General features: G+C 36.4%; 3 protein-coding genes and 1 pseudogene across 4 annotated transcripts; 1 reads left to right on the forward strand and 3 right to left on the reverse strand.

Annotated features, from left to right (window-relative positions):
- Window positions 1–21: 21 nt before the first annotated feature.
- Window positions 22–3,407, reverse strand: LOC121236743 (bidirectional sugar transporter SWEET2). Of its 2 annotated transcripts, XM_041133178.1 has the most exons (8): window positions 2,915–3,407; window positions 1,674–1,710; window positions 1,484–1,540; window positions 1,324–1,388; window positions 1,063–1,221; window positions 858–977; window positions 572–707; window positions 22–236 (listed from the first exon to the last, which is right to left on the reverse strand). In XM_041133178.1, the coding sequence occupies exons 1-7, from the start codon at window positions 2,930–2,932 to the stop codon at window positions 594–596; spliced, it is 570 nt and encodes a 189-aa protein (XP_040989112.1). In that variant the 5' UTR covers window positions 2,933–3,407; the 3' UTR covers window positions 22–236; window positions 572–593. The 2 variants fall into 2 exon arrangements, with proteins under 2 accessions (XP_040989112.1, XP_040989111.1); XM_041133177.1 differs by having other exon boundaries at window positions 1,324–1,540; window positions 2,915–3,406.
- A 2,597-nt stretch (window positions 3,408–6,004) lies between these two features.
- Window positions 6,005–9,659, reverse strand: LOC121236746 (50S ribosomal protein L13, chloroplastic-like). Its single transcript, XM_041133180.1, has 4 exons — window positions 9,310–9,659; window positions 8,597–8,782; window positions 7,336–7,506; window positions 6,005–6,429 (listed from the first exon to the last, which is right to left on the reverse strand). Exons 1-4 carry the CDS (start codon window positions 9,568–9,570, stop codon window positions 6,313–6,315), a joined length of 735 nt encoding a protein of 244 aa, XP_040989114.1. The 5' UTR covers window positions 9,571–9,659; the 3' UTR covers window positions 6,005–6,312.
- A 5,241-nt stretch (window positions 9,660–14,900) lies between these two features.
- LOC121236747 (protein VTE6, chloroplastic-like) lies at window positions 14,901–22,592 on the forward strand. The gene is made up of 5 exons (XM_041133181.1): window positions 14,901–15,386; window positions 20,179–20,432; window positions 20,646–20,769; window positions 21,663–21,767; window positions 21,980–22,592. The coding sequence occupies exons 1-5, from the start codon at window positions 14,985–14,987 to the stop codon at window positions 22,064–22,066; spliced, it is 972 nt and encodes a 323-aa protein (XP_040989115.1). The 5' UTR covers window positions 14,901–14,984; the 3' UTR covers window positions 22,067–22,592.
- Window positions 22,593–24,855: 2,263 nt separating this feature from the next.
- On the reverse strand, window positions 24,856–27,519 carry LOC121236748 (annotated as a pseudogene).
- Between the last annotated feature and the right edge of the window lie 343 nt (window positions 27,520–27,862).

The following is a 27,862-nucleotide window of genomic DNA, read 5'->3' on the forward strand; positions in this document are numbered from 1 at the left end:
AAGCAAAAGATAGGTGACAAATGCTTCGAATATCCATGATTTTTTATTTTTTATTTTCTAAAAAATTGCATACATATATACTTCAAATTCTCAGAGATCTAAGAACAACATGTGAGGCAAGGGAGAGAGCAATGAGGCTGAACGGCTCAAGAGATGGCTTGCGGTAATAGGTTGCAACTTATTAACATTCTTCGAGCAGTCTGCATTCTTATTTTGTGCACAAAGATGGTTTTCACCTATTGCCACAAAAGGAAGTAAAAACAACACAGATCCCATCAATGAAATATTATAACCCATGAAAATAATTTACAAGCACACATCTGTGCAAAGAAAGCCAAAATATCACAGATTTTTCAGGGTGGAATAAGCGGAGCACAGCACCCATTTATTTAGACAGTAAATTTGATCACTCTGAAAGATCAGACTTGTCCACTCAACGAACGAGTAGAGCAGGCTTCCAATCACTAGATGCCTCAAAAAATGCAATCACCTCACATATAAAAGAGAAAAAAGAAAGAAACAAAGAGAGAAAAAACTATGAGCTAATAAGTGAACCAAAAAGTGTCTGTACCTTTGCTTGCCAGCATCGCTATTCATCCATACGACACTATCAAAGGTTCTGTGGAGTCTCCTCTCTGTCTTCTGCTATAGAAGAAATACAATACCAATTGTACAATCCCTAAAATGGTTCCTATCCCATTTGGGACCTGAAGTTCAAACAGAAAGAAAATATATATGTGAGAAAATACACAGACCTACACATAAGAAACTGAAGCTTATATATATATATATATATATATAGAGAGAGAGAGAGAGAGAGAGAGAGAGATGCAATCAATTTGCTGAGAGGAGCTTACATAAATGAAGACGTCATCATTAAATAGTCCATATAGGAAGAAACACGTGCTCATCAGGAAGGTGGAAAGGGAGAGATAAAATGGCATAAATTCAACACTTTTTGTCCGGATCACCAAATTCTGAAATTTAACATTAAGCAATTGAAAAAACTGAAAAATGAAACATTTATTATAACAGGTATGCAAATGCCTGAGATATACTTACAATTATAAACAACGGTGAAGCAAACATTGATATGAGAGAAGCTCCACTTAGTAATCCAACAAATATCCACCGCATAGTACGGTCAAGTATTTGCAAGCTCCCAGCCACTACGATTGCAAGTAGCCCAAAAACTGCCAGCAACAATACAAGCATCCTAACCTGCCAGAAACATCAAAGGGAAAGTGAATGAAAGCTTAGAACTGGGCATAAAGCTTTGAGAGATTTTATCGAAGTGCATGTATATTTTACAGGATAAACAACCTTTCTTCCTTTCTCAGCATATGTTATGAAGAGTATTATGTAGATCAACTGAAAAACTGCACCGGCTGAATTGACAGTCATCACCAATATATTGTTAGAAGATATGAGGGGCGTACCATACCACGTACAGAGCAAGCAATTCAAAAGAGCATATATATACGGCAACCCTGAGAACTGTTCAGTCGATTGGTTTCTGAGAATTCTCCTAAAAGTGGGTCTGGAAATATAAAGGGGGGAAAGAACCAAAGAAACTAATTAGGGAATGAAATATGGTATAATCTATATCGTTCTGTTTATCCTTCGAAAAGTCTTATAAAATGCAGGGAGGAATATTCAGGTGTGAAACTTACATCGGGGACACAAACAGCCCAATAGCAAACAAATTCCCTGCAACAAAGAAGTACGCATATCAACATGACATTCTAAGTATTAATCCTCATTTTCCAAGTCTCTTACGAAGAAAAGTAATACAAAAATCTTTTTCATACAATACGATCTTTATCACTATCTGGACTATAGCCATTTAGTGCGCCTTTGAGATTCCCGGTTTTTCCAGAATAACAGTATTTTTCATTTCCTTTTTTTCTGAAATGATTGCACTCCAGTCCCCAGTTAATTTATGGATACACTCAAGTTTTCAGTCTAATTATTTCTTCTTCTTTTTAAATTAGTTTTAACATTAAACAAGCCAAAGTTTTCAGTCTAATTCTTTTTTCTTCTTTTTAAATTAGTTTTAACATTAAATTGAAGCCCCAAGTTTCTTTAAGAGTGTCTGAAAACTCGGAACATGATTCCTGTTAGCGTTTACAAACCGTGCCAGTGAAAGCAATCCCAATGCAGCATTTAATTTAAAACATAACATTTTGAGGTGAAACCATGGTAAAGGTTGGGGAAAAAAGGTTCCTTGTGTTAACAGCGGGTTCAATAGCAGAGATCTGGGTTAATCCCCAAATCCAACTCCTTGATAAGCAAAAGAACAAAGAACGAAATGGTCATATTAAGCTAGAGAAATAAAGACCCACATTTGGCACTACTTTTACCATCTCTTGATTAAACTACTTTCTATCAGCACATCAAAACTACTTTTTCCATATAGAAGGCAACAACACTAGATTGTAGCACTCCAGATCATGAAAAGTGCAGAAACTTCAGAAGTTATGAAAAGGTACAAAGATTAGTGACGTTTCGCTTTCACTAATTAAACGCAAGATAAACAAATGAACTAGGCTAATAAAAGAATATATATCGTGCTTCCCCAGAAATATGGGCGACTCTTAATCAACTTTTCAGAAATTATCAAGCTCTTCGTCCATCATTGAACAAAATCCCAAGAAGCGATGAGTTTCTTACCGAACGGTAATCATGAATATCCTTTTTCTTTTAAAAAAAAGACATATGGGTTATCTTTTATCTAAGCTAAGAATGCAAAAACAACCAGAATCGAAGCAATCAAAACAAGAAAATTTATTGCATAGCCTCACGGGAATTTCGAATTTAAAAATGATGACACGGTCTTCCTTCATGTATTCAACAAAATTAACGAATGAAGTCCCAGAAAATAAAAAGAGACACAGACAGAGAGAGAATATACCGGCGACTCCAGCTGCATCCTTACAGATTGCAAGAACAGAAGACGAAATAGAATGAATCATCAAGAAGGAATCCTTCAGCACCAACTCTTCTTAAAGCAACACAGAAAAAACAACGAAACCAAAGTTCCAAACCAAGTCTTTATATCGCAGTCACACCACCCAAAGCATGTGTGTCCCGTTCTCTCTCTCAGAAAAGCAAGTCGATAGGCCGCAGTCCGTCCGAGAAGATAAAAACTCTATTTTGAAAAAGATCAGGGCCTCCTGGATTTCCGTGAGTTCCGCGAATAAGGGGTCTTTTTCTTTTTATTTATAGATTTTTTCGGGGAGGAGCTATTTCCCATGTCTGAAATTCATTCATCAACGCTCCGAAAAACAAAAAAAAAAAAACAGTAAAAACAGAAAAAACAATATACATGGACCGTCTTTCTTCGGACGAGAGGTGCTGAGCTGGTTCGATACCGATGGCTTATTCTCACGTGTTTGTCCTTCAGAAAATGCAGAGATGCAGTCAATGACTCAATATAGTTCTTCGTTCATTCTTATCCATTGTCCATTCATTCCTTCCCAGAATGCAGTCAATATTATTTTTCAACTGTGTTTTAATTGACTATATTCGGTGTTTTACTCCTAAGATTCCTTTAAGAAACTTTTCAACAAATATATATCATTGTCATCCGATCTCTCATTTACCTAATTTTGGAAAAGTAAACAAATAAATCAAGGACCAAGAGATTTATATTCAACCCAATTTTGAAAATGACATGCATTTTTAGAGCGTGAAATATGAAAAATTTAGAATTCATATTAAAAAAATAAATTTTTTCACATTATATCACCTTTTTGTAAAAAAAAAATATATAAAGTTTGACTAACTTAAAACTGTAACTAATATTAGTCTAATAAAAATATGTTTATTTTGTGTCTTTGTGGAGGTAAGATTTTGGAGGTCGGGAGTTATGTCAATTAAGCCACATACCTTTGACTTTTACGATTTTTTTTTTAATGCAACATTTATTGACATTTATACTATAATAGTCCCAAAACATGTGTACTTACTTGTGGTCTCAAAGTATTGTAGTCAATTATGCTGTCTGTGATTTATATTTTAAATTTGGTTTCGACACCCATCACAGTCTTGCTTTGCTGGCTTAGAAGCATTGCTTTTACTAGAGATTAACCCATGTTCAATGAATCATTTTTATTTTTGGCTAGAACGTGTCTTACGCACTTGGATGAGTAATAAACACGTCTCCCTTCTTTTGTTATCCATTTCCAACGTGGCCAGTACTTGATTTGGAAGTTATCAAATCATTAATGTTGCCCAATACTCAATGAGTTGGATAATCATGTCACCTTCCGTTGAGCTAGTCTATCTATAATGATTTTTTTTTTCCTTTGTTTTTAATAATAATTGAGTGGAATATGAGATTATGAATTCAAATGCATGTATAAATTACAAGCAATAATATAAAAGAAGTAATCTCATTTTACGGTGGAGACAAATCTTTTTTTTTTAGGGGTCAAAGTCAGGGATGCTGTGAATATACATCATCCAACATTTATTACAGCCTGAAAAATTCAAAGAAGAGATTATAAAATGGAGCAAATAAATTAATTTGATCTCATATCATTCTAGACGCAATATTATACATTGCTTTAATTTGTTTAGAAAAATATTTTAGTTAAAAAAAATTTATAAAATTAAATTTATAAACTGACGTAACTATATATAATATATAAAATTATTTTTATTATAAAATATATATATAACATATCAGTATGAATTTAAAAATTTATTTTTATATAATTTCTATCAACTATCAAATCAAGAAAGTAGCAAAACTATCCTAGAGAAGGACGCGATATTGTACATTGTTGTGACAAGTGCTAACTACGTCGTCACCTTAGCCTTAGACATGGGAGTCTGAAAGCTATGGGCAAAAGGAAAATTAGATAAGATAGTTGTCGAGAGAAGTTCGGATATCAACGAGCAACATTGTACGAATCTCGTGCTTTAATGAAAGTTCGACAATATAAAGGAGGTAGTACAATATTGGTCGATGGTTGCTGTAGTGGGACACGGTGCAGTAACAAGATGGAAGTAATTGTAGGTTTTTTTTTTAACTAGATATAATCCGTTATATGTTAAATAGTCAAGAAATATTAAAAAAGAAAAATATCTCCAACCGATTATCTAATAATTATATATTTTTTCCAATGTTTTTTTTTATTGGAATATAAAAATGCGTGGGAGGCACAAGAATTGATGGACGAAAATACTGAAATTAAAAAGGAGGGAATATTAGCTGTCATTGTCAAGATAAAACTAAACAATCGTTACTACCATAAACTGCCTCAAATAAAGTTGGAATGAAACGAATAATAATTTATTTATTTAATAGCAACATATAAAGTTGGAGCAATAGGGAGAGTTTATTTGTGCAAGCGATTGAGACCGCGTGGGCCATTCTTGCTCAAGAAACACGTGCATACTGACAAAAGCATGAATGGTAAGCAATCTCATCTTATACTTAGCCATACGTCTGGACTGGACAGATATCGGATTTTTCGGGATAAAATAATTGTAAATTAAAATTTTATCTCATCTTATTATTATAATTTTTTTAAAATTTTTATATAAAATAAAATAAATAATTTAATTTTTTTTAAATCTTAAAATAATAATAATATTAAAAAATTAATATTATAATTATATTTTATTTAATTTTTAACTTTTATATAAAATCATTTCATCTCATAATCCAAACCAAACGACAACTAAAAGACATTGAACATGAACATGCACCGTTTAAATCAACAATTCTCATCTTTGCATACTAAAGTTTATTATTAATAAATTTATTTTTTCGTGTAAGATCTTAAATTAAAAAGTTGGGTATGAATGGGTTATGTTTGATTATGAGCGGAATGTCCAAGAGTATTATTGAGAATGTGAGCCCAGTCTCCTTTGTTATACCGGTGTCATTCCTAAGAAAAGGTGCAATTTAGTTGCAATCTAAACGCCAACCGCACTTGAAGAGCAAAAGGTGACTCGCACCTGTTCTACTTCATATTAAAAAGGTCATCTCTGAAAATAAATGATATCAATCTTCCAGTAAATAAGCTCAAGTGAGGCCTAATATACATACAAAAAGCAAGCAACTGAAACATACAACATAATCTTTGTTTTTTCCTTTTCCTAGTTAGTTTAAAACAACATACCTAGGACAGAGGACCGAAATCAAATACATCGACGATCCAAAAACTAAATGAACTTCTGTAAGGGCGCTGAAGCATAACCTATAACCCCAGAAAACAGCACCGGAGAAAAGGTATGTTAACCTCTTGAACTGACTAGGATCACTCAACGTGTCTTCAACTGAAAACTGATTTAAATCTATCTCTCTAATTGTATCCTTTTGTCCCGTATGGGCAGCTCAATGGGCTTCTGAGCTTCATGTGGATGATCTGGACCCTTGTAAACCTTTAGGTGGTTGAACAGCGCTCTGCCAAGCTGCACCAAAAAATAAACCCCACTTCTGAGGCACATCGGTAGTAAAAAAATGTTGACTATAATAAAAAAGACAACTAATAAATTTCATTTATAATTGAAAATCTACCAAATCCCTATGTGTTTGAACAGCGCTCTGCCAAATTTCAAGACTTCCCCGATCGTACGAGGTACTCTTTATAATTCAGTTTCAGGCAATAATTCTGTAGGCTATTACCTCTCTCTCTCTCTCTCTCTCTGTGTGTATATATATATATATATAGAGGAATTCTGAAGGTTATCCTATCGACAACACTGACCACCAAAGTTCTTTAACCTGGTATTTTTACCCCTTGTAACTTGGCTTAGTACTTTTGAGATCCATTTCTAACTGTCTTGCGCTTATATAGTAATGATAACAATGCCTTGTAACCAAACTAAGAGCTTCATAACATTAGGAGACCAGTTAATCAGACCTACTTAAGCAAGGTAGTCAACATTGTCCGTAAGAACATACAAGTGTCCTTCAATTAAATACTGAGAACCAGCATAAATAGAGAGAGAAAAATAAAACTTTGGCTTCGGATGGACTTTCAAAGAATGCATACACAACAAGAATACAGAGCAAGGAAACTTGAGCATAGAATGTAAATTCCAACAATGGAAAGTTAACAGAGAACCGAGCAGCAAGACTGGTTAACAGCTTGTTTCTCGTTGACACGATATTAATAAATCCAGTAGATTCAAAGTGAAACCAAGCTTTGACAGCACTTTATGTAGCAATTACGCCTAATAAGAATAAAATAAATTGCACAAACATGCATAAAAGTAGAACAAACTCACCCTTTTGGGCCATGCTTTACATAGCAAGTAAACATAATAAGAATAAAAGAAATTGCACACACATGCATGTGTATATAACAAACTCACCCTTCCTTTGGGAAGCATACCACGGACGGCATGTTCAATAATTCTTTCTGGAATTCTCTGCTGTAGCTGGTCAAATGTTTCCACTGTCATACCACCTGGTCGTCCTGAATGCCTCCTGTAGAGCTTTTGGGTCCTTTTCTTACCAGATACAGCTACTTTTTCTGCATTTATCTTTTAATTCAAGTATAACAAAATCGTTTAGGACTGTGCCTAGGAACCATGTAACTAATATATGCAAGAAAGCACGTAAGGATTATCAACACAAGACATTGGTAAGCAAGAACATATATCTTTAGTTATGCACATGTTTGCTGTTCTATCTCCCATTTTCAGGACTTATTTCTCTTTTTCATTCTCTTATTATGCGTTACTCTTGCATAGATCATCCTCTGTACTTGGGGCAATACCTCATTTATTCATTAATAAGATTTTAACTTAATTGTCAATATATAGAACCTGGTAATTCTCATGATAGTAGAGACTTAACATCGAGTAAGAAAATTTACAAAGATACAAACTTGCCAAAAATACTTTGTCAAGCCAGCCAATTCCAATGACTTGAAGGTATGCCTTCAAAAGGCCTCGTTGCATCTACCAGAAGCACAGAAAGCATTACAAGTAAAGCCTTCCCTTTAAGAACATAAATCTCCAACTCCTACTCTTTGCAACATTTGTGCTGTATCTACAGAACTCCTTACCCAGCACAATGCTTGACTTTAGTTGGAAATCACGCAACTCCAAGATCAAACTAAGCCAAAAGACGATAATCCATTCAGTTCTCATTGATACAAACACGAGGTGACATGCGTGTAATTACATAGACACTTTGTTATAACCAATAAAACTTTATTAAAGAGGGCAAAAGTCCCAATCAAAGTACATATGAATAGACACCTTCATACCTAGACGTGTGATATGCATATTGTCAACCAAGCCACTAGATAAAGATCAATAGTGAAAACAACAAGGTGACATTGTCAACAAAGCCACTAGAAAAAAGATCAATAGTCCGATAAGAAAGGTAACAAAACTCATGTGCACCACAAGCCATCTTCACGATGAGCTTAGACTAATAAATAAAAAGACCTTGACAGAAAACTCTGAAGTTGAGGACTGAAAGAACAAATAGTTAAATTTTACCAAACCCAGGGACCATGAGAATTAAATCCTTGACAATCCCAAGTGCAGATAACGTGGACTATATTATTCACTTCATCGCGAAGAAAAGTACGCATAAGTTATAAGTATACAAACCACATACCACAATCACGAATGCTCCCATGTCCACGCTGGGAGTATAGGTAGCCAGATTTTTCCCTCGGATGTAAATGGAAATAGTTGACGCCAGTCTTCCAAGAATTTTGTCCGTAGCATCAACAATGTACCACGGTTTATCCGTGTTCACGTGATCTGCAGCTTTGGGATACCAAGTCGTGTTCCAAATGTCCTTTGAAAAAACAAAAAAGTAAATAACAAAAGGATTCATTGACGGGTATTCATATTTCATACCAAGCAAGCAAGCAGGAAAGGTGAAGTACAATCACAGATTTACATGAAATGTGGGTAGAAAAAAATATAACGCATCCCCAACCTGAACAGGATAGGTAAGAGGAAAAACTTGTCCGAGTCCTTAGATTGTAGACATCAGTTCACAATCTTAAGAAAAGTGTAGACAGTTCCAAATATGCGGTAAGAGAATTAGAACCAGCTATGCTCATTATTAAAAGAAGCAATTAGGAAATCAGCAAAACCCTATCAGAGAACAAAGAATTTGACAAAAACAAATACGAATTGTGGACGATAATGCCTTATTAAAAGACAAAAATTACATGGACTCCGCATAGGTTGTCAGGTGCAGGCAGGCGTCTTATGTTAGGAAAGAAAATCTAAAACCTTTTCCATTCCCACATTTTCCTAGCAACCACTGAGAGAGAGAGAGAGAGAGAGAGAGAGAGAGAGAGAGAGAGAGTTTACAGCGCCATTGACTTCGGAGTCCTCGAACATCCATCGCTGATCTGTGGGGACGAGAGAGAGGTCCTGGCACCGAACCTGGAAACACCCATGGGAGTTATTACGGAGACGAAACGAGGACGGTTTTGATAGAGCCCAGGAGAACCCAACGAATGGGTTATTCACAACGCCGCTTCTACTGTTCTTATTCTTTTGAGAAGATGAAAATGAAGAAGTACATATGGATGAGACCGCTACAGGCGATGAAACGCACAGCATCGCCATATCTCCCTCACTCTCGTGTTCTCTCTGGTTTGATGATATATCGGATAAGAGTCTTCGACCAACGGTGAGTGAAGACGAAATGGACAAAAGGAGTGCTTTTATCCATTTCCTGAGGCAATTTAATATTTATTCTCTCTAATAATTTATTTTACAGAAAAGGATATTTCTCTAATTAAAATAAAGTATATAACTTTCAAATAAAATAAAATAAAATTCCGTAGGCATTATTTGTACCGTAAAACTATCTAAATTCATTTTATCTTTTTTTTTATCTAATTATTATAATTTTATTAAATTTTTAAATAAAATATAATAAATAATTTAATTTTTTTAATCTTAAAATGACAATAATATTCTAACAATAAATAATTGTCTATCTCTTATATATTATTTAGAATTTTTCTTATAAAAGTGGGGTAAGAGGTGTGTATATATATTTTTTAAAGAAAAAGATACTCACACTCCTGGTAGCTCTTGCTGGTTTTTTTTTTTTTTTTATCTTAATGATTGAGTAAGTATTTTTTAATAATATTATAACATTTTTTAAAATATATTTAAAAGTGTTAAAAAATAAACGTAAAAAAAAACAACTAGCGGTGATAGTAAAACCACCCATTTTTTAAAGAAAAATGTTTAGGGTATCAATGCATCCGACAAATAGTGTATTTTTTTAGTATTGAAAATAATTCATCCCATCACATCTTATATAATCATTAAAATTTTTCCAAACCCCACCTCAATCTCTAAGGGTATGTTTAGGTAATAAAATGAGATGATAGATTTTCAAACTTACCAAGAATTTTCAAAGTTTTTTTCCCAAAAATAACTCAAATACAAAACATTTTTCAATTTTTAATATCTAATCATTACAACTTTTACAGACTTTAAAACAAAATATAAAAATTAATACAACTTTTCAAACTTAAAAATAAAAATTATATTCAAACAATTTTTTAATTTTATAATATTTTTATTCAACTTTCACTATCTCATTTTTCAAAACCCACCAAAATATTTTTACTCAAATCAATTCACTACTATTCACAAATAATTTCACTATTATTGGTGACGTGTTTCATAAACCTAGGCCAAGTTTCAGCAACCTGAGTTGAAATCTTGCTACTAGCAATATAGAGACAAAGATGAGCTCGGTGGTAGTTCAGGGAGCCTCTAATGTCAAAGTCAGTCTTCCTTCCTGGAGAATTACAGCAAAATCATAGTGTTTAGAGAGATTATTTGTACCTGGAGTCTAGCTTTTAGATGAGGTATCGGGGGAATATTTCGTACCCTGTATCAGGGGTCAGTGTCTTGCTCACAATTGCCAAGTCATGATCTGTAATGCGATGTGGTTTCTGAGGTGGCACCATTAATGCGGCGTGGCTCTTAGGGTGGCGTCTAGACTGCAAACAATCAGTGCGGTCACCTTCCATCTCCATCGTCAGGGAATGAAAGATTGTCTGCAATCTCCATTAATTTGACAACTTAGATCTTTAAATGCTATGTGTCAGGATTGACGTGTCCCCCTCCCTCCCAACTTTTTTCCCGCGTGAGTGTATCCTCTTTCCTCTAGTATATTTTGTGGACTGAGTTTCATTAGTGATTTATGGACCTATAGGAGAAGAGCGATCTGGACCAAAACAGGCTTCAGTGTCTTACCCAAGCCCAACCCAGGGGTAGGGATGGAAATATTCTCTCTAACTACTATTCAAAAACCATTAACAACAATTCAAAAGAATTATAAGATATTTTGAGTATCTAAACGAGCCTAAATTTTTGTTATGAAAAAATAGAATAATTTTCCTGAAAGATGACCTTCTACTTAAGTGAGAATGACTTATTTTCAAAAAGAGTAATATTAGATATAGTTTTAAAATATTCAAATTTCATACACTCTATTTAAAAAATAGTGAGACCCACCATTAAAAAATATGTATTTTCATAGAGAAACGTTGCGGGACGATTGGGCTATTAAAGGTAGAAGAGCAGCCCTCCATTGAGACTATGACACGTAGGAAAAACACAATAGACTAATTAGACATTACCACACGAAATCACCACACGCAAGACTAAGCTATTCCTCATTTAGTCTCTGTTAGGGTCTCTTTGCACCGCCACCAAGCCCTCTGCCCCCCTTTGCCATTTCCCAACCCCCCGCTCCAGGAATCGCACAACCACTCTTGGTTGGGAACCTCCCTCTCGCACGGCTGCCTTCGTACTTCGTCTCCACCGACTCCGTCTATCTCCCCTTCATCTCCAGTGACCCACTCCGTCTAACGCTCGTTCATTTCTTCTATTTTTCGCATCTTCGTCTTCTTACTCTGCTCTTTGCTTGAACCAAGTCAATTGAAGATTTATCACAGCAGTCTCCATTAGAAGGCATCACTATAGTTGTAAGAGAATGGCGGCCTCTTCACTGCAACTATACATGCATGTGTGCGTGCGATTCTAGTTTCTTTCACCTTTCTTTACATTAAGTAAATGTATATAAATTCACTATTTCTTTATTTTCCTCCTTCACTGTTACCTTTAATATTTTCCTTTTCTTTTTGTTCTTTGGCTGTTCATATGCATCACAACAATTTTGGGTGGATGATTTTAATGGAGGAGAGATGGGTATTGGGCCATGGAGTATAGAAATGAGAATTAAGAAAATGAGAGAGGATTATTCGCAAGAAAGAGGGGCACACAGGAGGCATTTAGGGGAGGGAGAGAGAGAGAGAGAGAGAGAGAAAAACTATGTCTAGGTCGAGCGCCGTCGGTGATGAATGTGGGGTGGGATTTCGTTTGGGTTGGAATCTCCTGCAAGATAAAGGAGTGAGGGAGGGGCTGTATGAGTCTCTGATCAGGTGTATGTAAGTGCAGACTAAATATTATAAAGTGCTTACGTGGTGCACAATCATTGGAGGGCTGCTTAATGAGGAGGAGAAGCCAGACCGCTCCTCAACTTTTCTCATTTTCATATAAATTTACGAGTGGATGAGATTTGTACATCGTAAATAGTATAAATCATTTCCCTTCAAAAAGAGAATTAAAATATCAAATATTCAAAATGACCATTCCATGTAATTAATACATAATTTAAATAGAAACGCTTTGAACAGTACTTGCTGATTTTAGCCATTTAACAACAACTAATAAGAAGATGCCATCTCGGCATTGAGTCATGTTATACAAAAGTCTCACACTATGCACATCACTTAAAAACATGTGATTTTATTTTTTTATCTTTATATTTTATATTTTATGAAATATGAAGATAAAATGATAAAATCACATATTTTTAAGTGGTGTGCATGAGTGTTAGACTTATGTTTATAATTTTTTCTCGGCATTATATAAATTAACACCATGAGTTTCAGCACACGAGATTTATACCTAGAATGAAATAACTTATGAAAGGAAATGTTATTCCCTTCCCTTAGCTTTGCCTTCTCTTTGACCCTCATTCTCGACTAGTTGTGTTATCGCCACCAGCGGACGATCACTACCAGTTTCACCACATGTTGCTGCCACCGGCAGACGACCACTACAAGTTCGACATAGCCAATACGTCGTCCAGTCGCCCAATCAGCTAATCATCACTGCAATATCTATTCTTGGAGACGATCAGGGTGGTTATAATGTCCGGGATCATACTTTACAATGTACATTAATAGAGAAAATGGGTCTGACCGATAAGTATGTTAACAATTTAAGATATATTAATGAAAATGAAAATCATCCATAAGGGTATTGATAAAGACGGTCTGACCAATAAGTATGTTAACAATTTAAGATATATTAATGAAAATGAAAATGAAAATAAAAATCATCCATAAGGGTATTGATATAGACAAGGTTGATTTCAAAAATAAAAGAAAAAAAAATAGAATTAGAGGCTATTTGAGATCAAGGAACAACAAGAAGCAAAAACCCAGTAGTAAGTCTTCAACAATAAAATTGCCCGACAGTTCGTTGAATGTTGAAGACTAGACGGGATCAGGTCCACCAAACAGTAAAAACCAAGGAATTAATTTAAAGCTCCACCTCTAAAAAAGTGAAGGAAAAAACACAAGATTCATTAAAATTCCACGAAATTTCGTGGAATGGCAATGAGTATGCAGTGATGAATGAACTGATAATCAATGCCCAGATTAGCCAGTGCAAAAAGTTTTTGCACATATTAACGGAGATTTTCAGATTTCCTGGACAAACTTGGCCACCGTGCCGTGATGGGTCTGTGCTAATGACTCTAGTAAGAGAGAGAGAGTTAGGTCCCGTTTAGTTGTTAAATTTAACTGAGTTTAATTTAATTCAGTTTAATTTTAAATTAAGTCTAATATTTAAATATTTAATTTTTAAATTATTAAATTTATCTCAACTCAAAATATCATTACAAAACTCATAATCTTTTTCAAATCAATATTTTTTTATATGTGAGACTTATAATCTTTTTTAATTTTTTATAAATACATCTAAACTTATATTAACATTTAAATACATTTAAATTCATTTTAAATAAATTTCTTAAAATTCACTCTACTATCTTAATTTATTATTACTCATAAAAAAAAACTCTACTCAATTAACATTTAAACGCAACCTTAAGATTGTTCTCTTTGTGCAGGTTGAGTTGTGTCGGAGTGAGGTGGGTTCATTGATTAGAAGATGGCAAGTTGCGTCTGGGCGGTGTGTGTTTTTTTTTTTTCGTTTGAAATAAGGGCTTTGTGCTTCTGATTATGTGCCGTGCGGCCCATTTTTAGCACCATGGGTGGATTTGGCCAAAAAAATAACCGGAAGTTGTTTTCAACCCTTTAATAGTGTTACCGGTTAGAAGAGGAATGTTATATACTATATTTATATTTTATTTTTATTTTATGATATAAGATGTGATATATTTATTAGTATTATTATTATAATATTTTATAAATAACTTTTTTAATACTAATAAATATGTCATATCTAACACTGTGAGATAAAAGTATAATAAAAATATAATATCAAATATATATAGAATTTTTTAATTTAAAATAGAACGGTTTTATATGTACTTACACTTTTATTTATAATTTTATTTATAAGACTCATTTTATTAATTTTATTTAAGATTCATATTTTAAGTTTTAAATTTTATAATTTTTACAATACCTCTTAACTCATCACATTTAATTATTATAATTTTTTTAAATTTTTCTACAAAATAAAATAAATAATTTAATTTTTTAAATTATAAAATAAAAATAATATTAAAAAAATATATTTTAATAATATATTAAAATTTTATTTTAATTCCAACTCGTTTTATCATGTCCAAAAAGGATCTTAAATTTTCCTTTAAAATATAAACTAAAAAAAAAGTTGCCGACGAATTAAGGCCCTCCAACTTTTCGCCCTTTTCCTTCGGCTTCAGTTCACAGAAAACGAAACCGTAAGAAATGATGGCTTTGTCAATGTCAGCTCCTTTTCTTCGCCTCAGACCCGTTTCAGTCTCTCCATTCCAATCCCAGTTCCACCACTCCACTTCCTTCCCTAGCAGAAGGGCACTAATTCCCTTCCAAAACCCTAACCCCAACCCTAGTAGACCTCTGAAGATGGTGGTAGCCCATGCTGGCAGCGTACATAGCGCAGTATCGGAGGCAATGAAGCTGATCCAATCGTCCCCTCCCACCTGGCCGTCCGCCCTCCTCACCAACCTCGTCATCTTTGTTCTGGGTTCCCCGATTCTGGTCTCCGGGCTCTCTCTCTCAGGCATTGGGGCCGCTTTCCTTTTGGGCACTCTCACTTGGCGCGCATTTGGTCCCCCTGGCTTCCTTCTCGTTGCCACCTACTTCATCATTGTAAGCTCAACAAAAAACCAGAAAAGAAAAGAAAAGAAATTTCTCGCTCTTTACTCACTACTTGTGTCTGAGATTTGATTTGTCTCTTTATAGTGACTATTTCTTAGTAATGTTATTTTTTTATTCTTCTATTTAATGGGGTTTGTAAGAAGAAGACAAAATGTTGAATATTCTTCACGTATTTCATTTATTAACACTGTGTCTATATATAGACTTTACACAAAGAATCAAAGAATATTTTATGGTTACAATAACAGTAGAGAATAACAGAATGTATTCTCTGCAGTGCACACTAATGATCTGTTGTTGCTGTGCTGTTGGTATGCTGCGTGGCTGGTTTATCACACAGTCTAGTATGCCCCCTCGAGTCCAAAGGGGTGTCAACCACTTTGAGACTCGCTTTAAACTGATTGAACTTGTCCGCAACTAACGGTTTGGTAAGAACATCCGCCAGCTGGTCTTTGGAGCTACAAAAAGAAATTCTGAGAGTGTTGGCAGCGACATGATCCCGTACGAAATGGTAGTCTATATCCATGTGCTTGGTTTTTGAATGAAAAACAGGATTAGCACAAAGATATGTTGCACCAAGATTGTCACACCAAAGTGTTGGTGCTTGAGGTAGAAACAGATCAAGTTCCTTGACAAGAGTTTGAAACCATATTAGTTCAGCTGCCGAAGAGGCCAAGGACTTGTATTCAGCTTCTGTAGATGATCTAGCTATTGTTTTCTGCTTCTTAGAGTTCCATGATATGAGATGGTTACCAAGATAGATGCAAAAACCTCCAGTTGATCGTTGATCATCCGGACAACCACCCCAATCCGCATCAGAATAAGCTTGAAGAATAAAGTGTGATTGAGAAGCAAAAAATAAGCCATGATTTATTGTACCCTTGAGATAACGAAGGACCCTTTTCAGTGCACTCCAATGAGTAACCTTGGGTGAGTGCATAAATTGACAAAGTTTATTTACTGCAAATGAAATATCTGGGCGGGTGAGATTGAGGTATTGAAGACCTCCAACTAGGCTTCTGTAGAGAACATGATCATCAATATCAGGGGAATCAAACTTAGAAAGCTTAAGTGATGCTGCCATAGGTGAGGATATGGGTTTAGACTGAAGCATGTTGCTGCGGGTGAGTAAGATTTTGATGTATTTTCTTTGGGACATCAACAAGCCACTTGATGTATGATCAATTTCAAGACCCAAAAAGAAGGACAAAGTTCCCAAATCCCGAACAGGGAAGGCAGTATGCATGGCAACAATCAAAGTGTCAATAACAGAGGAATTAGATGCAGTTATCACTATGTCATCGACATAGACAAGCAAGAAAATTTTCACAGCACCAGTACTGAAAATAAAGAGTGAAGGATCAGCTTTGGAGGGGAGAAAACCATACTCAAGTAGCCATGAATTGAGCTTGTCAAACCAGGCTCTTGGAGCTTGCTTCAACCCATAAATTGCCTTGTTGAGTTTGCACACAAACGTAAGATGAGCTGGGTCTACAAAGCCCTGAGGCTGCTGCATTAAAACATTATCAGTGAGATTGCCATGCCAAAATGCGTTCTCAATATCGAGCTGGCGCAATGCCCAGCGCCTAGACACAACAATGGAAAGGATGAGACGGATTGTCGAAGGTTTGACCACGGGACTAAATGTCTCGTGGTAATCAAGTCTAGGCTGTTGGTGAAAGCCTTTGGTTACCAATCGGGCCTTCCTTCTCTGAAAGGAACCATTTGCGTTAGTTTTCGTTCGATATACCCAGCGGCACCCAAGAATATTTGAAGATGGAGCAGGTGGTACAAGCGTCCAAGTGAGGTTTTGAGTCAAAGCATTGAATTCATGAGCCATAGCCGAACGCCAATCTGGAAATTTTGAAGCCACTGTGTAGCTTGAAGGCTCATCGGGAACAAAAACAGTGGTGGTGAGGCATTGGCGGGCTGGGTGAGGCGTCGTACCATTAGATAGCACTCTAGGACGGGAGGAATTGGTCTGGGCATGAGTTATTATTGGTGACCGAGGAGGGACAAGGATGGGAGGTTCGGTGGTGATTAAGGGGGGTGAAGTGTTTGATGTTTGATGAGATTGAGAGGTAGAAGACGATGCAGGGGAAGATATTTGTGATATTGGAATGAGACGTGGGCTAAGAGACGGGGGTGAGTTTGAGAGAGTTGGGCCAACGGAAGATAGGTGTGGAGCTGGGCCAAGTATTGAAGGAGATAGTATGGGTAAGGAGGCTTGGGTAGAAGGAGTGATCTGAGAAGAAATTGTGGGCCGTGTTTGAGAGGTTTTATTGAGTCGAGATTTTGCAAGAGGAAATGTATTTTCATCAAAAGTGACGTCTCGCGATATGTATAATCTATTATTTGAGAGATCTAAACACTTGTATCCCTTGTGTGAAGAGTTGCAGCCAAGAAATAAGCAGGGAGTGGAGCGAAAATTGAATTTGTGTGAGAGATATGGTCGAAGGTTGGGCCAACAAATGCATCCAAAAACTTTCAAAAAATTATAATCGGGTTCATGATTATAGATGAAAGAATATGGAGATTTGTGATTTAATGTTGGAGAGGGGAGACGATTTATTAAATAAACTGCCGTTTCAAAAGCATCGACCCAATATGAAAAAGGGAGAGATGCTTGGGCCAAGAGGGCAAGTCCGGTTTCAACAATGTGATGGTGCTTTCTCTCAACGAGTCCATTTTGTTGATGAGTGTGAGGACATGAGAGACGATGTTGAATTCCAAGTTTGTGACACATGGAGGTGATGGGTTTAAATTCACCACCTCCATCAGTTTGTAAGGTTATTAATTTGGTGTTAAACATTCTTTCAACAAATGGTAAAAACTTGGAAAATATTTGAAGAACATCATATTTTTGTTTTATTGGGAAGAGCCAAGTGAATCTAGTGTAATGGTCCACAAAAGACACATAGTATTTATAACCCAAACGAGATACATGTGAAGATGGGCCCTAAAGGTCCGAACAAATTAACTCTAAGGGCCTATGATACTCGGCCCGACTTGAAGGAAAAGGAAGCTGATGTGATTTCGCAAGTGGACAAACTGGGCATTTGAAGGAAGCGTTTGAGGAGCAAAACGTCAAGCAGCTGTTGTGCAAAACACGATGAACAAGAGCAAGGGAAGGGTGACCCAATCTGCGATGCCATTGTGGAAGCGAGGTCTTCTGACCGACATGGATGGAAGGAGAAGATGAAGGAACAGTGGGAAACACGTATAACCCATCACGGGTTAGTCTGGTGAGGAGCGTTTGTTTCGTCTGGGAATCCTTGACAGAGAAATGTGATGAGTGGAACTCAAAGAAACATTGATTGTCTATGCAAAAATGAAGGACAGAGATCAAGTTTTTTGTAATGGATAGAACATGAAGAAGATTTTTAAGAAGGAATGAAGATGAAGATGAGGGAAGAGAAGAGTCACCAAAATTTTGTATGGGGAGTCCCGTGCCATCGCCAACCCTGATAGTGTCATCTCCAATGTATTGTTCTGATGAGAGATTGAAGTTTGACAGTTCATTTGTGATATGATGCATAGCAGCCGAATCGGGGTACCACACATTCTCTAAGGAAGAGCTAGCAGCAGTGAAATTTGCAGAAAAATTGCTAGGAGAATCATATTGGTAAGAATGATTAAACCTGTTTTTGCATTGGAGGGCAACATGCCCTATTTTGTTACAAACTTGGCATGTTGGCCGTGTTGATGTGTGCTGTTGAAGTGAGTTGTTAAAGCCAGCATGACCACCACGATTATTGTTGAAATGTGTCCCACGACCACGACCCTGTCGCCCAACTATTTGAAAAGGACGTCCTCGTGTCCCACTAGCAGAGCTGAAATTTGCAGAAAATTCAAGAGAAGGTGCTGTGCTGTTGGTGAGATGCGCAAGTCTGGTCTCTTGAATGACCAGGAGTTGATACAATTCATGAATGGTCAAGGGGTCAGATCTGGTTGTAATGGAAGTTACGAAGAATTCATAGAAGGGTCCGAGGCCATTTAAGAGATAGGAAACAAGCTCTTTATCAGATAGAGTAGTGCCTGTTGCAGCAAGAGAATCGGCTAGAAGACGAACTTTACCAAAATATTCAGAGATGGTTCGTTCACCACGAGAGATTTTGGTAAGTTGGAACCTAACTTGAAACTCTTTTGCTTGGGAGTGAGAAGAGAACATGGAGGAGAGGGAAAACCATAATGCTCTAGATGTGGAAGGTGGAAGATGATAACACATGACCTAGAATGGATTTTATCAGTGCGCCTCCAGACTAAGAAGGCAAGATTAGGTTTGGGTATTTGTTCTGTGGTCTCAGTGAGAAATGCAGGTGGGGTGGGAAGCGAACCATCAACATAGGAGAAGAGGTCTTGACCTCTTAGGTAAGCTGTGGTTTGAACTTTCCAGAGGAGATAGTTTTCTATGGTGAGTTTGGTGGTAACAATGTGAGAAAATGTAGAAACAATGGAAGGTACCGAGGAAGAGGAAGAGGAAGAAGATGACGCCATGGATCGAAAAAATGAGCTTAGTCAGAGGGCTCTTGATACCATGTAAGAAGAAGACAAAATGTTGAATATTCTTCACGTATTTCATTTATTAACAGTGTCTATATATAGACTTTACACAAGGAATCAAAGAATATTTTATGGTTACAATAACAGTAGAGAATAACAGAATGTATTCTCTGCAGTGCACACTAATGATCTGTTGTTGCTGTGCTGTTGGTATGCTGCGTGGTTGGTTTATCACATAGTCTAATAGGGTTCGATTATTTTTTAATTTTTATACTCGTAGGGAACTGCAGCAACAAAAGTGAAAATGGCACAGAAGGAGGCTCAGGGAGTTGCTGAGAAGAGAAAAGGAAGAAGAGGACCGGCCAGTGTTATCGGTTCCAGTGCTGCTGGTTGCGTCTGTGCTGTTCTTTCAATATTTGGAGTAGGGGGAGAAGCTTTTTCTCGGGTTTGGAAACTCGGATTTGTTGCCAGCTTCTGTACAAAGTTGAGTGATACTGTATCGAGTGAGGTAGGGAAGGCATATGGCAAAACAACGTAAGTAAGGCATCTTCTGGTGTGGTTTGGGCACTTTTGTTTACTGTTGTCGATGCTCTTCTTACTTCACCAAGGAATTTGAAAATAGATTTTGGTGGAATTCCTGAGCCCTTATATTTCTTGTTTGATACTTTTTCCTTCGTGTATTTTGATATTTTCTTCTACAACAGCTCACTCTTTGTTACCAATTGCCAAATTGGTGCTTCTGATCAGGTATTTAGTTACCACACTTAAGGTAGTCCCAAGGGGAACAGAAGGGGCTGTGAGTGTCGAGGGAACTATTGCTGGACTTTTAGCTTCATTTCTTCTTGCGTTCATTAGTTGTCTCATGGCTGAGGTACTCTTTACCATCTTCTCACTCAATTAGGAATACATGTTTTTTTTTTTTTTTAAATTTCCTCTGGAATTTCCCATTTTTCGTTTTATACTTTATCTCCTTCCTTTCCCTTTTGTTTGTTTAACTCGTCTCCTTTGTAAGCCAAACTTGATGAATATTGGCAATCTAAACTCTTCTCTATTTCTAGGAAGAACTGAACTATGTTGTTTTTTTAGAAGTTTTTAATCACCTCTTTCATCCAATTAGGTGCATTTTTGTCAGTGCCCACAATATAAATGATGTGTGTAAGAATTTTGTAAATGGAAATCTCAAACCCATAATATCTTTTAAAATCAAGTAAATATTTGGGGTGAACCAGTTCTATGTTCATCGAAGACTGAAACTTGCATTCATTTTTCAAGAGTTTTAACAGCACATGACTGTAAGATAAGTAGTTGATTTTAACAAGAGGCATGCTATGTTCTACACTTCCATTTCACTCCCATCACATTATGCTCATGTGGCATTTTCTATCAACTATTAGATCAGCTCTTATATTTTAGAATAGCAAATTCAAGGATTAATGAATAATGACACGTTAATATAGTAATATGAGGTATTCCTTTTAATGAAACTTATAAACAAAGCACTTTGTTTTATAAATATTAATGGTATATATTTTCTACAGAAGTTAGCCCTCTTTACTCGTGATATATCTCTTTAACTAAAAAATATAAACCATGCAACTAAGCAAAAAGTCATTCTTTTGTTTTTGTACTAAATTAGCTCAATATCTGTCATTTATGTGTTGTGGCTTCATTAGTGAACGGGTTTATAATTAATCAGCTCACACAATTAAGCTTTTGGTTATTGTGAGATGTGAACTTTTTTTTGGTACTATTTGGTGAAAACAGCTAGGTGCAGCCGAAGGACTTATATGCGTAATAGCATCCCAGATTGCTAATGTTGGAGAAAGCATAATAGGTGCTGTACTTCAAGAGAAGGAAGGATTTCGATGGGTAGGCAGCCATTCCAATTATTACTTGCTTTATGAGATACTGGGTTTTGTATGGTATAGTAAAGAGACCATTAGTCGGTTTGAACTTTGGACTAATTAACCATATAGGCAAATTCATGTAGAAGTTTTGAAGGCGTGGTTTTTGCTGGGTTCTGTTGTGGCAGGCTTGGCTAAAAGGATTTCTTACAGTTGTCTTTCTGCTCTGTTTTGCAGCTCAACAACGATGTTGTCAATATTATCAACATATCAATGGGCAGCATTATAGCCGTTCTGATGCAGCAGGTCGCATTCCGAAACTGACTCGTGCGAATTCACTCAACACGCCTATTCTGCATTCAGGGGATGCGGACCTTATTATTTCCCTTCTACTTTTTGTTGCTATCCTCGAAAAGCCTCCCTCCCTTTTCCTTCCCAACCTCCTACCTTTGCAGAGCAGAACAATTTCCTGATATCCCATCAACCAATAAGTTAGTAATAGTCGGAGCTTTCGATACCGAGCACACAACAAGAAGTAGCTCCACCAAGGTGCACGAAATCTGCTCAGGAAGAGTACAAATCTAACTAGCAAAGCAATGCGATCAGCTCATAGGGAGAATTATTTAATTTTCTCTCATAGAACCCCATTTTTTTCAGTTATTTACGAGCATATCGTATTCTTATTGCTAATGACAACAGTTTCATTGCTAGCGACTCTGTTATAGGATACTCGTTGCTTTATCACGTGTCTTACTGTATAGATTGTATAGAAGCTTGTACTTGGTATAGTTATTCAGGAGAGGCAAATATCTATACGATGATTGCCACGACATTGCTCAATTTTCTCGTATTAAGCTCATCTTAGTTTTACAGAGACTTTGGTCGATGAAAGCAAGTATTAGATTGATAAACTCACGTTCTTCTTCCGTGGTTGCTGTTTTTACGTTTTGAAATGACAACATCCGAGTTACCCACGAGTTGCTCAATAGGCGAACCTTCAATGAACAAGACCCACACGATCCATTGAATATGCATCTCGGGGTCCGCCATGAAAACAAATTCCCATCACTTCCTGCTCATAGTAATTTTCTGTTTATACGCGAAATGGAGGATCTTTTTAGACTAAAGTCCCTTTTGATAATGAGTTCAAATGAGATGAAAGTCGAATCAAATATGATTAGAATATTAATTTTTAATATTATTATTATTTTAAAATTTGAAAAAGTTGAATTGTGTATTATATTTTGTATGAAAATTTGAGAAAGTTATAATAATAAGATGAAATATTTCTTGTATCCAAACAGGACCTAAATGGATATCCTATTCTGTAAAAGTTATTTTATTCTCAAGCTGGTATGTAGAGTATATCATTTACATTACTTAAATTATAGAAATTGAAACTTATTTTTCAAATCAGATTATTTCGTACGAACACTTTTATTAAATACGCTCTACCCGACTGAGAATAGAATTTTTCGAAGCGCAAACAAATAAATTAGATATCAGTGGAAGAAGACCAGAGTTCTCGCTAGTGTTCCAGAGAGATAACTCAAGTTATCAACCAATTTTTTTAAGAACTCAATGATATTTCATGCACAAACCCATCACCCGAGACCTTCATGGAACATAGAGGCAACTCCTGGACATTATATATGGCTTTTTTTAAGACCGGATCTCTTGCCTTTCTCCAAGGGTAACGAAGTTTTCTATTCATATAAATGTTTCATGCCCCATCAAATTACAGATGATGTAACGTATGATCTGCTCCCTCAAGCATTTGAACCACCGCCATTACGATCTTTCAATGCAGACTCTATTTATATTTCGGAGTTGGCGTGCATATCTGATCCCACCAGCCAGTTTTGTATTGCAGGACAACCTGGTATAGAAGGGGCATTTAAGGCCGTTAAATGCATCAATGCTGCATTTTTATATATTGATACAGCAATTTTTTTTTTCACCGGACGATCGGTATAAGAAGTAGAGAGTCGAACCATAAAGATGTAATGGATGCCATTGTCAGATCTATAGAGGGAAATACAAAAATTTATCTCTCTAGTTGATGTGTAGAATAATATGCCAAAACTGCTTTACAATAAATAAAATTTTACAATCTAACATATTACATTAATTCACATCAGTTTGTGAAGTAATTTTTTTTCTTTCAAAATCTTTTAGTGTGAACCAAGTATTTCTCTCGTTGATTTGAGAAGGATATGACTCCACTACCAACTAGCAAAATAACAACAAAATTTGAAAACATTGGGTTTTAAGTTGGACCACAATATGCCTGAAGTTACCACTTCAAACAAACGGGTTATAAAGAGTAAAAATTAGGGGCAAATTTACATTTCATCGCATTGAGAAGCCAAGAGCCTAAGATTGAAAGTTGAAGGCTATGAAAAATGGAGAATATGAAGTACAATCTCAATTTCAAATGCCACACAATGATAGGCCACAGACGACTAGTACGTTCTCCCATAGGTTGTTGGTCAGAGACTGCTATGTTATTTGCCAAAAAACAAGGTACACGTCGAGTAGAGAAGTTTGGGGGTAGATGGACTTGCGATACGACAGAAGGAACATAAAAATTAAAATCCCAACCAACAAGTGTTTGCTTTCACATGTATAATAAAAGCCAAACAACCAAATGCATATGAAAGAGACCTATTCACAAAACCAATGAGAAGGGGGGGGGGGGGGGGGGTTTAAAAACAAAGATCTTACAATATTATTAGGCAGAGGAAAGTATAAGTCAGCATCTACCAAGTTGACTTCACACTTGTCAGCCTCATAGTGACTAGTGAGCAAGTTGGAAAAGGAGTTTCGTCTTTCATACCACGAGAGGCAAAGAGTAATTTCCGTTCCAATAGTTGCTCGCAATGCATGAGATATCGTGCAATTCACAGTCGAAAGCATCGCACCAACTATAAATTTTAGGACAATGCGAATGGAAACATTAGCATGGGCAAAAGAATGGGGGGAAAGGGCAGAATAGATACATTTTTTGGGCAACAACTTGGTGACAACACTTATAAAAAAAAAAAAAAAAAAAACAACTTGGTGACAACACCTCCATATCCTCATCCAAGGACCATATGACCCAAAATGCAAGTGGAAAATCAGAAAGATATACTTACAGAGGAAAGTGCCAGTTCAAATCACAAACATATAGTATGAATTACAAACACACATTTCTAACTTTAAGCTACTTATTAGACCCTGAAGGAGAAGGAAATACCTACAAATGCTATTGGCACACTCTGCCCAAACCAGGCGCAGTCCAAACCCAGAGACATCCAAATTATGGAATTTAGGGACCAGAAATTAGATTTGCCTCCGCCTTTTTGAGAGTGAGTGATTATGTTGGAAATGCATGGGATTCTGAACACGCAAGTGGCACATATCAGGAACAAAAACTGCACCTTCCGATAAATTCTGACAGTTTTTCAGCTGGTGTATTCGTGAGGCAGTAGGTGGAGAAGGGACCTGTGGCACTGCCCATGAGGCCTCCAGCACGGGACCCAAACACTCATCATCACCCAGTTCTTTAGAAGCTCTTAAAAATGGGGAATCAGAGTCCCCGCGTGTGTCACCATCAGCCTGGAGCAAAAAATCATTTATTAAAAAAGGCAAACCTGTGGACCATACTTATTGTACACTCAGGTGACACAACAACCATCATGCACCACCAAATAGCTTAAAACTCTACGGTAATTTGCATACAGCTGTATACAACCAGGAGCTAGCAAAATCAGCTGGCATAGATGCTTCTCAAGAGGAGAGCGGCAGGCACATAACATTCCTCCAACTCCCTTCGACCTTAATACTGAAATAGAGGTATGCTAACAAAATACACGATAGCCATTCTGATTCAACATGCCATATACATCAGAAGACATGTATTCCTCTATATTAACAATAAAGGAACAGAATTTTTGCTGGCAGATGATAATAGGATAGAAGGAAGCTGTACTTACATAATAAGTGCATACTTTAAAATAAATATATACATATTAATACGTAACTTGTCTCATTGAGAACGAGTGCTCCCATGTCCATGTCCTTCCTAGTTATAGAGAATAATCTGCAATGACATTTCATGAGCAATTTATTCTTCAGCTCTGATCAGCTATTGCAAAGCGTAACTAAAAAACTTAAGGACACTACATCACCCTTGAGTTTTTTGTTATAAGTACATCACTCCTGAGCGTTTGATCCACAATCCGTTTCATGGCCAACAAAATTTACCACACTATCACAATATATAAACCAAAACAAACCAAGGACACTTGGATCACAACTCGTTTTATGTATTACAAGCAAGACCCACTTACTCATCAACCAGTCGGATACAGAAATAGTTCATGGCCGTCCTAGTAGAGAAAACAATTCAAGTCCCAAAGCAAAATATTCAATCAAAGGAAAGACACTACAATGCTAAAATATGGCTTCACTCGGATGTTCCTGGGATAGATATAAGCATGCCTTAGATGATCCGTTGTCCATTCAGCCATAAATCTGATTGAGTTCAGGAAGCCCAAGATATTCATCTATAGGCCACTGGGGAATGACTCCAGCAACAGAACCCCCAGTATAGGGTACGTTTGGTGCTGCAAAGTCCCCAACTCCACCAACCTGGCTGGGTGATACTTCATTGGATTGCCCAGCCGATGGAGACAATGAGTCTCTTCTAGAAACAGAATGAGCTTTAGTTTCCAGGAATTTTTCCCTCGAATATGCCTTCACTGAGGAAGACGAAGCAACAGGTTTGGTAAATTCAAGACCAACTTTAACACCAGTTAGCAAAAATCTCTGATGCGTGGACACATAAGCATTCGCTGTATGTATGGCAACATCACATTTTCTGCAGAGTAAAGCTCGATCCTCTAGACAAAAGAAGTAGCCAACTGTCTCCTGTAACGGGTGTCAAATGAAAGCAAAAGTTGATTAATAACACGGGAAAAAAAGATTATAAGGAATGACCACTTCCTCAGTCATATTTTTGAAGAAGATGAGGACAAATTCATTAAGCATGCACATTAGATGGATATTTTCAAGGGCTTAGTTCAAAACTAATAAATGTCTATTTCCGACAAATAAAGATCACAATTTCCAGAATTAAGCTGGAAATAGATATTTCTGACAAGCTGAAGATGTATAAATAAAAATCACAAAAAAAAAAATAAGACAGGTGCTCATATTATAATTGTGTCATCTGAACTAGCTTTTTAGAAACCACGATGTTTCTAATACCAACTTCTAACAGGAACAATTACAGTAAAGCATCTGCTCCTTTTTCATACATGCTTCTAAATAGGTGAATCAAACACGAGGCGCTTCAAAAATCCTTAAAAAGCAGGCTTAGAAATATTCAAAAGTGTTAGGTGGAGATAGAGATAAATATATACCTGGCAGATGTCACATTTGGGAATCTGAGACAAGGAGCTCGAGAGAGGGACCCTCTGGTGCATGATGGCGAGCTTGTTGGCCGAGTGAATCTTCTCGTCGCAGGCCCAACACAGAGCCGCCTCGTCCGCGCAGCACAGCACCGCCGCCTCTGCCGCCTCACACACGTTGCACTGTATCTTCATCGCTTCCTCAGTCCCTTTTCCACCTCTAAAACTCTCTCTCTATCCCTACGAGCTGGAATCTAGCGAAATCAATTCCAGCGATGGAGGAATTGAAAATCCTTAAAACTGGGACTTTGGTATTTTCCCTTGGAGGGAGAGGGAGGGAGAGGGAGGGTTTAAGAAGGGTACAGATGGGTGTTACTCGGAAGATTTTAAAGAAAAAAGAAAAAGAAAAGAAAAAGATATTTTCTGAAGGCTGCGTGTTGGAGACTCTGTCTACGTGGCGTCCTCTCTGGGCAGTGTTGATTAATATTCATTTATCGGATAAATGGATTTAAAAGAGTTTTTTTGATGTTTGTCAACGAGATTGATATAAACTCTCTAAATTTATCATTATTTTATTTTTAAATATTATTTAAATAAAAATAATTTTAATTTTTAATTTAATTATTATCTATTCATTATATTTTTTTTAAATTTTGAAATAAAACACAAATATTAATATAATTTTTTCAAATTTTAAAATAAAAATAATATTTAATTTTAT

This window comes from Juglans microcarpa x Juglans regia, chromosome 6S (assembly GCF_004785595.1).
Source record: "Juglans microcarpa x Juglans regia isolate MS1-56 chromosome 6S, Jm3101_v1.0, whole genome shotgun sequence".
NCBI classification, from domain to species: Eukaryota; Viridiplantae; Streptophyta; class Magnoliopsida; order Fagales; family Juglandaceae; genus Juglans; species Juglans microcarpa x Juglans regia.